Source organism: Microcaecilia unicolor, unplaced genomic scaffold (genome assembly GCF_901765095.1).
Source record: "Microcaecilia unicolor unplaced genomic scaffold, aMicUni1.1, whole genome shotgun sequence".
Classification (NCBI taxonomy): domain Eukaryota; kingdom Metazoa; phylum Chordata; class Amphibia; order Gymnophiona; family Siphonopidae; genus Microcaecilia; species Microcaecilia unicolor.
Genome location: NW_021963122.1, coordinates 17910 through 31512, shown reverse-complemented (window position 1 = coordinate 31512; position 13603 = coordinate 17910). Strand labels below are relative to the sequence as shown.

Genomic DNA, 13603 nt, shown 5'->3' with positions numbered 1-13603 from the left:
GGAGTAGGGGCTTGGTTGCTGTGCTTGAGCAGGGACTGTCCCTCCCTGTGTAGAAATGCTAAGTAGTAGTAGTGTGCCAGGGCAGAGGGGCTTGGGTGTTGCGCCTGGGGGGGGCACTGAGAGCTGATTGGTAGGCAGGGGGAGGAGTAGGGAAACACGGTCCCAGGCACATTAAAACGTTGGAGGTGAGAATTATTATATAGTATATAGGTGTACTTGTAGTTTCTCCGAGGACAAGCAGACTGCTTGTTCTCACATGTGGGGTCGACGTCCGCGTCAGCCCAGGAATCGGCATTTTGCAAGCAAAATATTTAAAAAGTTTTTCCAGAGTCTTCTGGCGCGCATGCGTGGACTGATTTCCCACCCGTTGCGTGAGCACTTCTCTTCAGTTTTTCTTTCTCCGCTTTGAGGTGCGGCAGCGTTCGTTTCTGCGCCTCAACAGGCCCAGGAAGAGTCTTTACTGATTGCGAGCTCGTTCGCTTCTATTTCTTTTATTTTTTTTCTTATAAGATAAAAAAATAAATAAATAAGGTTCCCGTAGTTTCCTTTTAGTTTTTTTTACCTATTTTGTTTTCTTTCTTTTTCATCACAGCAGGCCTTGAGGCCGCGCTGTCAGGTTCTCCCCTTTTCTCTTTTGTGCCTTTTTCTGTTTTTAGGCACAATCGCATCTTTTGATTTTGCCGAAGCTGTTTTTCCTTCTATGTCATCAAAGACTCCCAGCAACTTCAAGCGTTGTACTCAGTGCAACCCGACTATCTCAGGTACCGATACCCACGCCTGGTGTATTCAGTGCCTTGGGCCCGATCATAGCCCAGCCGCTTGTAGTCTGTGTCTTCGTATGAAGAAACGGACACAAGTGCCTCAAGAGGCCCAACGAGAAAAACTTTTGGGGGCTCAGTCTGGTTCTTCGACGTCGACTTCGGTACCGAGGGTGTCGTCGTCGTCAACTTCGAAGGGAGCATCGACGTCGGGGAGAGAGGTAATGGCTGCTATGAGACCAACTTGTGCTGGGAGCAGTAAGGCGTCGAATGGGTCTCCACCTGCCTAGAGGCCTCCTATTATGCAGGCCCCCCAGGACTGGCCTTTGTCAGACCCGGCCCCGAGGAGGCGTGAGGATTCCACGTCTTCCTCATCGGTACCGAGGAGTCTCGATGACAGGCGTCAAGCGAAGGCTAAGAAGCACCGTCATCGTTCTCCTTCGCATGGTACCGGGAGCTCTGGGATGTCGAGAGAGTTGGCACCCGAGAAGCGTTGGCGCTGAGAGGATCGTTCCCCCCCTCGATACAGGAGGTGCCGATGCATCGTTCTCCTAGCAGCCCAATTCCTGCTCCCGAGCTTTCACGGATTCTGACACAGCCTATCCCACTGACCCCACAGCCTTTCCCGATGGTGGCTCTCGACGAGCGCATCCAGGCCTTGTTTCCAGAACTTCTGGAGGGACTGCTACGTCAGCTTCGGTGTCAGGGGTGCTCTTCTGTACCATCTGCTGCAGCGGTGTCTGGCCCTTTACCTGTGGTGAGATCCCCTCGACGTCGGCTGCCACCCAGGTCGATTCCCCTTCGACATCGGTGGAGGGAGCTTCGCCGCAGTCGGACAGGGCATCAACCTCTCGACATCGCCATAGAGGACATTGTTCCTCGGCGTCGAGGCAGGTCCAGTGTCGAAGCACCTTAACTCAGGTTTTATCCGACACTGAGCAGGAGCGTTCGTGGGAGTCAAATGAGGATCCCAGGTACTTCTCTTCTGATGAGTCTCTTGGGATTCCCTCTGATCCTTCCCCTCGCTAGAAAGGAGACAGTCTCCACCGGAGAGTCTGTCCTTTTCCTCTTTTGTCTGGGAAATGGCTAGGGCTATTTCCTTCCCTGTGGAGGTTGAGGATGAGCCCAGGACTGAGATGCTCGAGGTCTTGGACTATTCTTCTCCACCTAAAGAGGCTGTGACAGTTCCTCTGCAGAAGGTACTGAAGGAAGCCCTTATGTGAAACTGGTCAGCCCCTCTGTCTGGCCCCGTGGTCCCGAAAAAAGCTGAATCCCAGTATCGGATCCACAGTGAACCTGGGTTGATGAGGTCTCAGTTACCCCACAATTCCATGGTGGTGGACTCCGCCCTCTAGAGACTATGCTTTGGCGCCCCCAGGCAGAGAAACTAGGACTCCTGATTCTTTTGGGAGGAAGATGTATCAGGCCGCTATGCTCGCTGCCAAGATCCAGTCATACCAGCTCTTCACGAGCATACGCTTGCGGGACTGTCCAGCTTGGTTGATGCATTCCCTACGGAGCTGGCCGAGCTTTTTCGTCAGGTTGTCAGGCAGCAGAAGACATGTTGCAAGTTCCTGGCCAGGGATACTTTTGACACTTTTGACGTGACATCCAGAATCGCTGCTCAAGGCATAGTGATGCGCAGACTTTCAAGGCTGCGTTTCTCTGACCTGGATCATTCTGTCCAGCTACAGATGGCGGATATTCCTTGCCGGGGGGACAATCTTTTTGGAAACAAAGTAGAGGATCTAGTTGATCAAATCAAGAAGCATAATGATGCTATGGATTCTCTCTCCCACCGGGCGCCTTCTGCTACTGCCTCCTCATCTAGGAGGTTTTTTGGAGGGAGGAGGAGTGCCCCCTATACCTACTGTAGGCATAGGTACACTCCTTTCTCGGCAGCCTTCCCAGGCTCAACCCCAGTGCGCTCGTTCTCGTCAACAGCGTGCAACTAAGGCCCATTGTGCTCCCCAGCAAAAGCAAGGGACGGGCTTTTGACTGGCTCCAGTTCAGCATAGCCTCAGTAAAAGTGTCCATTCCGGACAACTTACCGGTAGGAGGGAGGTTGATTGTTTTTCACCAAAGGTGGCCTCGCATAACCTCCGACCGGTGGGTTCTTCAAATAGTCTGGTTAGGATACACTATCAATCTTACAGTTCCCAGCACAAGCAGGTACTTGCAGAGGAACTCTCCGCCCTTCTAAAGGCCAGTGCGGTCAAACCTGTTCCACCAGGGGAAGAAGGGCTGGGATTCTATTCCAGGTACTTCCTTGTGCAAAAGAAAACGGGGGTGCGTCCCATCCTAGACCTAAGGGGCCTGAACAGATTTCTAGTTTGAGAAAAGTTCAGGATGGTTTCCCTGGGCACCCTTCTTCCCATGATTCAAGAGAACAATTGGCTATGCTCTCTGGACTTAAAGGATGCTTGCACACACATCTCGATACTTCCAGCTCACAGGAAGTATCTTCGATTTCGACTGGGAACTCAGCACTTTCAGTACTTTTTGCTGCCTTTTGGTCTGGCGTCTGCGCCCAGAGTATTCACAGAGTGCCTAGCGATAGGCGCAGCAACGCCGCCTGGGAGTGCATGTGTTCCCTTATCTCGACGATTGGCTGGTGAAGAGCACCTCGAAGGCGGGCGCTCAGCAGTCCATGCGAATGACTATTCAGGTGCTAGAACTACTGGGGTTCAGATCAATTACCCCAAGTCCCATCTCACTCCAGTCCAAAAGTTGGAATTCATTAGAGCCCTATTGAGCACAAAGACAGTTCGAGCTTATCTTCCCGAGGCGAGGGCAGACATCCTCCTGTCCCTGGTGGCCATAGCTCGAGCATCTCAACAGGTCATGGCTCGACAGATGTTGAGGCTTCTGGGCCACATGGCCTCCACAGTTCACGTGACTCCCATGGCACGCCTACTCATGAGATCAGCTCAATGGACCCTAGATTCCCAGTGGTACCAAGCTGCGGGGAATTAGAGGATGTATTCCAACTGTCCACCGACTTTCGGAATTCTCTGCAGTGGTGGACGATTCGATCCAATTTGACCTTGGGACGTCCATTCCAAATTCCTCAGCCACAAAAAGTTCTGACAACGGATGCATCCCTCCTGGGGTGGGGAGCTCATGTAGATGGGCTTCACACTCAAGGAGCCTGGTCCTTTCAGGAAAAAGGTCTTCAGATCAATCTCCTTGAATTGCGAGCGATCTGGAATGCTGTGAAGGCTTTCAGAGACCGGCTGTCCAACCAAATCATATTGATTCAGACAGACAATCAAGTTGCCATGTATTGCACCAACAAGCAGGGGGGCACCGGATCTCGCCCTGTCAGGAAGCCGTCCAGATGTGGCTTTGGGTGCGCCGTCACAGCATGTTTCTGCAAGCCACTTATCTGGCAGGCGTAAACAACAGTCTGGCCGACAAGTTGAGCAGGATAATGTAACCTCACAAGTGGTCACTGAACATGGGTGTAGTCCGCAAGATCTTCGGAGCGTGGGGCACCCCCTCGGTGGATCTTTTTGCCACTCAGATCAATCACAAGATCCCTCAGTTCTGTTCCAGGCTTCAGGTCAGATGCCTTTTTCCTACATTGGGGGACAGGCCTTCTGTATGCATATCCTCCCTTACCTCTAGTAGGGAAGACTTTGTTGAAACTCGAGCAAGACTGCGGAACCATGATCCTGATTGCACCTTTCTAGCCGTGTCAGATTTGGTTCCGTCTTCTTCTTCTGGAGTTGTCCTCCGAAGAACCGTGGAGATTGGAGTGTTTTCCAACCCTCATCACTCAGAACGAGGGGTCGCTTCTACATCCCAACCTTCAGTCTCTGGCTCTCACGGCCTGGATGTTGAGAGCTTAGAATTTGCCTCCTTGGTTCTTTCAGAGGGTGTCTCCCGAGTCTTGCTTGCTTCCAGAAAAGATTCCACGAAGAGGTGTTACTCTTTCAAATGGAGGAGGTTTGCCGTCTGGTGTGACAGCAAGGCCCTAGATCCTCTTTCTTGTCCTACACAGACCCTGTTTGAATACCTTCTACACTTGCCAGAGTCTGGTCTCAAGACCAAATCCGTAAGGGTTCACCTTAGTGCGATTAGTTCTTATCATCGCCGTGTAGAGGGTAAGCCTATCTCTGGACAGCCTTTAGTTGTTCGCTTCATGACAGGTTTGCTTTTGTCAAAGCCCCCGGTCAAGCCTCCACCAGTGTCATGGGATCTCAACGTCGGTCTCACCCAGCTGATGAAAGCTCCTTTTGAGCCACTGAATTCCTGCCATCTGAAGTACTTGACCTGGAAGGTCACTGGAAGGTCGTTGTCTTGGTGGCTGTTACTTCAGCTCGTAGAGTCAGTGAGCTTCAGGCCTTGGCGATGCATGCACCTTTATATTTGAAACACTTTAAAATTTAGGGGGTAATGTTATAAAGGATTTTTCACATATAAAGTTTTGATGCTTATAAAAAGACTTTTTAATAAAATTACCCCAGGATTTTGCACAGTGACAAGAAGCTGTATACTTTCCATGACCTGCATGTTGGTGTCTTCAAGAATGGAGTTTTACTGTACCAACACAGGCCCTTATTTAGAAGTATCCCTATATGTAAAAGGCAATATTTAAACATATAGAGAGGCCAAGACATCTAAATGTCATGTCAGAACATGGGTCCATATATGAATGCTTCATCTCCCTGGCGGTAGTACCAGTGATATTACTGCTAGAGGTCTTGACAGCCATTTTGGATGGCCTGAGTGTCCAGATGGGAGTGAGTGGGCATTGCTTCTGCCTCTTTATTAGACACCAGAGAGCCCCAATCAGTTAGGGAGTAGGTCAGCGGGTCCATTTAAATAGGGAACGTGGGGTTGGGCTTGGGGGGAGACTGTCACATATTGGACTGCTGCCCAAGGGTGGGGTGGATCTCAAATGGGGTGTATGCCTAGAGGGCTCTTTATTTTGGAGGGGGGATCACTCAAATATGGGGAAGAGATGGCATCCCAAGGGCGTGCTGATACTCGGATTGGGCCCTTTTACAGAGGAGGCAGTGATATTAGAAGGCAGCTCCCCAGATCTATGGCGAGGGGGGTTCTACATTGGTTTCCCCACATGGAGCTTCCTCTGTATTTGGAGGGATTTTGTTGTGCAGTCCTGTATCTGTTTTACAAGAGGCTCTACATTTGTAAAATAGTATGGGAATTCCTGACATTCTGACTTGGATATGTGAATTCTCTCTTCTAAATTTGCTTGATAGCTTATAAGATACACACACTTTACAACTAACTGTCTTGTGGCTTCAGTTTCCCCCTAGCATTTTTATAAAGGCATATAGGCACCTATGTGGTATTCTAAAATAGGTGCTGCTTTTTAGCCTATGTGGCCTTCATACATAGGGTAATTTTTTTATAACAGGTGATTTATGCCTAGATCAAAACAACATTTACACCTGTTCAGGTGCAATTGTAAATGGTAGAGCCTAAAGTATACAAATTTATTTAAAAATCGGGTATACATCAAAACTGCACCTATTCTTTGCCCCCTAAACATGCCTACATTCAGGTTATATAAAATTATGTGCCACCTCATCACCATGTATACTTTTGCATGTTCAAACTCTGGTGTAATTTGATAAAAGCTCTTTTCCACATGAGAATGTCTCTATAAAACTCCTTCCTTATTGTTCCTGCTCTTTTGGATTTCTCTCTGCTTCATCTCTTCTTCCTCCTTTTCCTCCTCCTCGTTTGTGCATTCCCTGTTCTTGCAGCTAGCAAAGCTATCTATGGAATGTAACCACCAAGTGGGAGGGTTAGCTTCCTCTTAGTTTCTGTAAATATTACATGAGTGATGTCACCTGTTTGCTAGTAACTACAGTGGATTGATAAGATTACCAAGGTTTATTTAAATAGTTTTAAACAAACATAGTTCTCCAGTGTTTTTCTTTTAATATCATAATTCTGAACATGCATCACCTGACTAGCAGAAAAACAACTAAAGCATGTGGTAAGACTCAGTGTAAGCACAGAAAGCCTTTCTTACAAGTAAAACAGTGTAGCTGATTCCCCAAGAGATAGATGACTAGCATATTTATGCAGGTGACACTAGCTTTTGGGTTTTAATTACAGCTTTGACAAGAAGGAGAAATATGATAAGAGGTCTATAGAATCTTGACTGAAGTGGAAGGGGCAAAAAAAATTGGTTCTTTATTTTTTCAAAACATAGCACTATTGTGCATGCCATGAGGCTATTAATTTACACCCCCCCCCCCAGTTTACGAATCCGCGCTAGTGGCTGCTGTGTTATTGCCAACACAGCCCATTCAAAATGAATGAGCTATGTCGGCATTGCTGCGCGGCAGCCACTAGAGTGGCTTAGTAAACAGGGGGGTTAGTATGTTTAAATAAATAGGAGAAAAGAATTTTTCACTCAACACATAGTTAAGCTAGGAACTCATTGCCAGAACATGTGGTAAAATGCAGCTAGGGTAAATTCCTAGAAAAGTCTATAAACCAGAAAATTGTGACCTGGCATGGCCACATTTGGAAATGGGATGCCAGGCTAGATGAAAATAACATACATAGTAGATGACGGCAGAGAAAGACCTGTACAGTCCATCCAGTCTGCCCAACAAGATAAACTCGTATGTGCTACTTTATGTGTATATCTGACCTTGATTTTTATCTGCCATTTCAGGGCACAGACCGTAGAAGTCTGCCCAGCACTGGCCCCAATCTCCTCTAAGCTTCTGAGGATCCATTTCTTCTGAACAGAATTCCTTTATGTTTATCCCACGCATTTTTTAATTCTGTTACCGTTTTCATCTCCACCACCTCCCGTGGGAGGGCATTACAAGTATCCACCACTCTCTCCGTGAAAAAGTACTTCCTGACATTTTTCTTGAGTCTGCCCCCCTTCAACCTCATTTCATGTCCTCTAGTTCTTTATCACGCAAGGGGGTCTTTTACAAAGGCGCACTAGCATTTTTAGCACATGCTAAATGCTAGAGACGCCCATAGGAATATATGGGCATCTCTAATGTTTAGTGCACGCTTATTGTTAGCGTGTGCTAAAAATGCTAGCACATCTTTGTAAAAGGGGCCCTCAGTAAAGCAATTCAGCAATAATCATAAACACTTGCAAATGCTTTTTAAGACCTACTAAAATTGTGTTTTTTTTTCTTTCACTTCACAGGTGGTATAAACTGCAGTCAAAGCCAGGGAAGAAGGAAAAAGAAAGGGGTCAGGTTGAGATAGATGTGCAGTTTATGAGGAATAACATGACAGCAAGTATGTTTGATTTGTCCATGAAAGAGAAGTCCCAGTCACCTTTCCGAAAACTGAAGGACAAAATCAAGAGGAAGCAACATGATGGTCTGCCTGACACTGCCTCAGCCATTGTGCCCAGTATCACTCGATCAGCAGCCGACAGCGATGAGGAAAACGCTCCACAGAAAGAGAAGGAGAAGAAGAAAAACAAGATCAAGACCTTATTTTCTAAGTCTGGTCTACAGAAGAACACCCTCTCCCAGTCTATGACTGTTCTACCCACGTTTCAGCCAGGGCCCGTTGTATCAGAGAAAACTGTACTGAGACCAAGTGATTTCAAACCTTGCTTTGATGATGTACCACTGTCTCCAACATCAGAAGGTGAGTGGGATGCACTGTTATAGTTATGATTGGCCAGTAGTCCTTTACTTTTATTTTCAGTCAGATCACAAGATAGGATGAGCATTAATTTTATTTGCTTAGCTTGATTGGGGAGAGTTTTATGAATGTCTTTCTGTGTGAAGCCTGTTGTACATGTGGAAAGGTGATGTATGGGCATATAAATAATGCATGCCAACAAGATGGTACCACATACTGTGTAGGCATTCCTGGGGGCATAGTTTGATTGAAGTTGCAACATATGCACATGTTTAAAAAAAATGTACATACACACTTTCACCTGCCTAGGACCAGGTGCAGATGTATGTGTTAGCATTTGCACACTTTCAGAGCTGGATCTGGGAGTCTGTTTCTTTGTAAAGGCCCATACTGTAGGTACCTATGCTACCATTATATAAAATAGGCTCCGTTTCAGACTTCTCACATAGACCCTTTCCCCTAGATTCCCAGGCAATTAATTAGCTAACAATCTATTTAATGTCAATAATTGGGTGCTAGCAATCAATGATGCTAATTGATACCCATTAAAATTTTGCGTGCATCTGGCTACGTGGTATTCTATAAGGCAGGCTCCTATTATTATTATTAGCATTTGTATAGTGCTACCAGACGCACGCAGTGCTGAACACCTGATACAAAGAGACAGTCCCTGCTCAAAAGAGCTTACAATCTAAGTAATACAGACAAACAAGACAGTTACGGGTGAGGGAAGTAATGGGTGAGAAGGGAGGAAGGGACAAGGGGAGGGCAACTGTGGCTAGGAGCTAAAAGCAGCAGTGAAAAGGTGGGTTTTCAGCATAGATTTGAAAACAGGTAGAGATGGAGCTAGACGTATAGGTCCAGGAAGTCTATTCCAGGCATAAGGTGCCGCGAGAGAAAAGAAGCGAAGCCTGGAGATAGCAGTGGAGGAGGAGGAGGACGACGAGAGATTTGTCAAGTGAGCGGAGTTCACGGGGAGGAATGTAGGGAGAGATGAGAGCGGAGAGGTAATGGGGGACTGCAGAGTGGATGCATTTAAAGGTCAGTACGAGAAGTTTAAACTGAATGCGGAAACGGACAGGGAGCCAGTGAAGTGACTTGAGGAGCGGGCTAATATGGGTATAACGATTCTGGCGGAAAACAAGTCGTGCCGCAGCATTTTGGACAGATTGGAGAGGAGAGAGATGGCTGAGCGGAAGACCAGTGAGAAGTAAATTGCAATAGTCCAAGCGAGAGGCGACAAGGGTGTGGATAAGGGTTCTGGCAGCGTATTCAGAAAGGAAGGGGCGAATTTTGCTAATATTGTAGATAAAGAAACGACAGGTTTTGGCGATCTGTTGAATATGGGCAGAGAAGGAGAGAGAGGAATCAAAGATGACTCCAAGGTTACGAGCCGAGGAGACAGGGAGGATATGAGTGCCATTAACAGAGATAGAGAAAGGGGGGTGTGTCCATGGAAGGGGCACGTTAGGGGTGTTTAGAAAAGTTGCATGCATTGTTAAAGGATAGAGGGTCAGCACACCCAACTTGGACGCCAGTATTTGCACTATGTTTCAGCAGGCATAAATCTGGCACCTAAAGTTATGGCACGGGAATTTGCACTAAGCATGAGTTTATAAAGGTCTCACTCTCTTTATAGAATCGCACTTAGCACCAAACTTTTCTGATGCCCATTTTTGAACACCATTTATAGAATCTGGCCCCTTATGACTAGCTTAACCATTAGGCAGACTAGAGAGTTGCCTGGGCTGATAGCTTCCGGGGCCACAAGAAGTTGTTGCAGTCAAAGCAAAGCAATAGATCTTGACACTACACAAAGAGCCATCAGTGTGTGCTTTGCCTGCAGGGAGGGCGGGCAATTTTCAAATCACCCAATTACTCAGCTTTTGGAAATTGTCCTCGCTGGAGATGATTTTGTAAAGCATGTATGACATGCAGAAAATGCTCTTATAAAGTCGTACAGGGTTTTCTCCGAGGACAAGCAGGCTGCTTGTTCTCACGACTGGGTGACGTCCGCGGCAGCCCCCACCAACCGGAAAAAGCTTCGCGGGACGGTCGACACGCAGGGCACGCCCACCGCGCATGCGCGGCCGTCTTCCCGCCCGTGCGCGACCGCTCCCGCCAGTTCCTTTTTTTCCGCGACTGGAGAGAGTTGTGCTTCTGCCACTCTCTCTGTTTCAGCCGCCGGATTTTTCGACCGCGTTTACGCGGATCGCCGCTTCGCTCGGATTACCGTTCGGTTTTCCCTCTTCTTGTTTGTTTAAAAAAAAAAAAAAAAAATCTCTGCGCGTGTGGAGCACGCGCTCCCCTTTTCCCTCGCTTCCAGCGGGGACGCCACGTTGCGGCCTAGTGGTCGCTCGGTCGTTATTTTTTCGTGGTGTGATTTTAGCCACCATTGACGACTTTGACTTCGCCGACGCGATTTTTCCGTCGATGTCCTCGAAGGTCCCGAGTGGTTTTAAAAAGTGTGGTCGCTGCGGCCGGCCGATCTCGCAGACCGACACCCACGCTTGGTGCCTCCAGTGCCTCGGGCCGGAGCACAATCTCAAGTCGTGTGCTTTGTGTCTCGGTCTCCGGAAACGGACTCAGGTTGCGAGGCAAGTTCTGCGGGACCGTCTTTTTGGAACTTGCGCCGGCCCCTCGACGTCGACCTCGACGGCATCGGTATCGAAGGCCGGTTCTTCGGTACCGGTATCGATGCCCGAGACATCGGCACCGATGGCAGCGACCCCAGGAGAACAGGGCCCGCCGGTCCGCCGGTGAGAGTGGGGTTGAGAGGCCGCGTGGGCAATCGGCCCCGGTCACTCCCTCAGCTCGTGAGCCACGGGACCGAACCCTGTCTGACCCGGTACCTCGAGACCGAGGGGGATCGACCTCCTCCTCCTCCATGCCATCCGGCGCCGGTGACGTGCATCGAAAAAAGGACAAGAAGCGTCGTCACCGGACGCCCTCGGTGCATCCCGAAGAGGAGTCGACGCCGAAGCGTCATCGTCGAGAGGAGAGGTCTCCGTCGGTTGTGGAGGTACCGACGCGTCGGGGTTCCGGCACCTCGGTGCCGTCTCCTGGCTCCCAGCAGCTTCCGGCACCGACACCCTTACCGGCCCCACCGCCTTTTCCGGCAGCGGGCCTGGACGAGTGCCTCAGAGCCATCCTTCCGGGGATCCTGGAAGGGCTGATGCGCCAGGCGGTGCCGGCGCCGGGGGTGCTTGCGCCCTCGGCGCCGATGACTGTGGCGCCGGCGAGCTCTAGCCCGGCGCCGGGGACGTCGACACCGCCGCCGCTTGCGGTGCCGGTCTCGACAGCCACGCAGGTGGAGTCCCCGTCGACATCGATGGAGGGAGCTCCGTCCCCGCCGGCGCGGGAGTCCACCGCTCGACGACACCGAGACCTTGGTGCCTCGACGTCGAGCCGGGCCCGGTACCGGACTCAGCTACATGAGCTAATGTCCGATACCGAGGATGAGGACTCGTGGGGGGAAGAGGAGGACCCGAGATATTTCTCCTCAGAGGAGTCTACGGGCCTCCCCTCGGACCCCACGCCTTCACCGGAGAGGAAGCTCTCACCTCCTGAGAGTCTCTCCTTTGCCTCCTTTGTGCGGGATATGTCTATCAGCATTCCCTTCCCCGTGGTCTCTGTGGAAGAGCCGAGGGCCGAGATGCTCGAGGTCCTCGACTATCCATCACCACCTAGAGAGTCCTCCACGGTGCCGCTGCACAATGTCCTGAAGGAGACGCTGCTTCGGAACTGGGTGCGACCATTAACTAACCCCACCATTCCCAAGAAAGCAGAGTCCCAGTACAGGATCCACTCTGACCCAGAGCTCATGCGGCCCCAGTTGCCCCATGACTCAGCGGTCGTGGATTCTGCTCTCAAGAGGGCACGGAGTTCGAGGGATACCGCCTCGGCGCCCCCGGGGCGGGAGGCTCGCACTCTGGACTCGTTTGGGAGGAAGGCCTACCAATCCTCTATGCTCGTGACCCGCATCCAGTCATACCTGCTCTATATGAGCATCCACATGCGGACCAATGTGCAACAGCTGGCGGACCTGGTCGATAAGCTCCCGCCGGAGCAGTCCAGGCCTTATCAGGAGGTGGTCAGGCAGCTGAAGGCGTGCAGAAAGTTCCTGTCCAGGGGTATTTTTGACACCTGTGACGTGGCATCTCGTGCTGCGGCCCAAGGTATAGTGATGCGCAGGCTCTCATGGCTGCGTGCCTCTGACCTGGACAACCGCACCCAGCAGAGACTGGCCGACGTCCCTTGCCGGGGGGATAACATTTTCGGTGAGAAGGTCGAGCAGATGGTGGACCAACTGCATCAGCGGGAAACCGCTCTCGACAAGCTCTCCCACCGGGCGCCTTCAGCATCCACCTCCACAGGTGGACGTTTTTTCCCGGGCCCGGCAGGCTGCACCCTATTCTTTTGCGAAGCGTAGGTACAACCAGCCGGCCCGAAGGCCTCGTCAGGCACAGGGACAGCCCCAGCGCGCTCGTTCTCGTCAACAGCGTGCGCCTAAGCAGCCCCCTGCGCCTCCACAGCAAAAGCCGGGGACGGGCTTTTGACTGGATCCACGGGAACATAGCCGCCCTACAAGTGTCCGTACCGGACGATCTGCCGGTCGGAGGGAGGTTAAAATTTTTTCACCAAAGGTGGCCTCTCATAACCTCCGACCAGTGGGTTCTCCAAATAGTGCGGTGCGGATACGCCCTGAATTTGGCCTCCCTGCCCCCAAATTGTCCTCCGGGAGCTCAGTCTTTCAGCTCCCACCACAAGCAGGTACTTACAGAGGAACTCTCCGCCCTTCTCAGCGCCAATGCGGTCGAGCCCGTACCACCCGGGCAGGAAGGGCAGGGATTCTATTCCAGGTACTTCCTTGTGGAAAAGAAAACAGGGGGGATGCGTCCCATCCTAGACCTGAGAGGCCTGAACAAATTCCTGGTCAAAGAAAAGTTCAGGATGCTTTCCTTGGGCACCCTTCTGCCAATGATTCAGAAAAACGATTGGCTATGTTCCCTGGATTTAAAGGACGCATATACTCACATACCGATACTGCCAGCTCACAGACAGTATCTCAGATTCCACCTGGGCGCACGGCACTTTCAGTATTGTGTGCTGCCCTTTGGGCTCGCCTCTGCCCCACGAGTGTTTACCAAGTGCCTCGTGGTGGTAGCGGCCTACCTACGCAAGCTGGGATTGCACGTGTTCCCATATCTCGACGATTGGCTGGTCAA

The 13603-nt window shown here is 50.4% G+C and overlaps 1 protein-coding gene across 1 annotated transcript in view; it reads left to right on the top strand.

Annotated features, from left to right (window-relative positions):
- The window catches only part of LOC115458963 (rab11 family-interacting protein 1-like), a gene marked incomplete at its 3' end in the record, with an annotated part of 51839 nt that overhangs the window by 21384 nt on the left and 16852 nt on the right, over positions 1 to 13603 (top strand). Inside the window, exon 2 of the mRNA XM_030188819.1 lies at positions 7924 to 8378. Within this exon, the coding sequence (XP_030044679.1) occupies positions 7924 to 8378 (455 nt within the window). The remainder of the gene's footprint in view (positions 1 to 7923; positions 8379 to 13603) is intronic.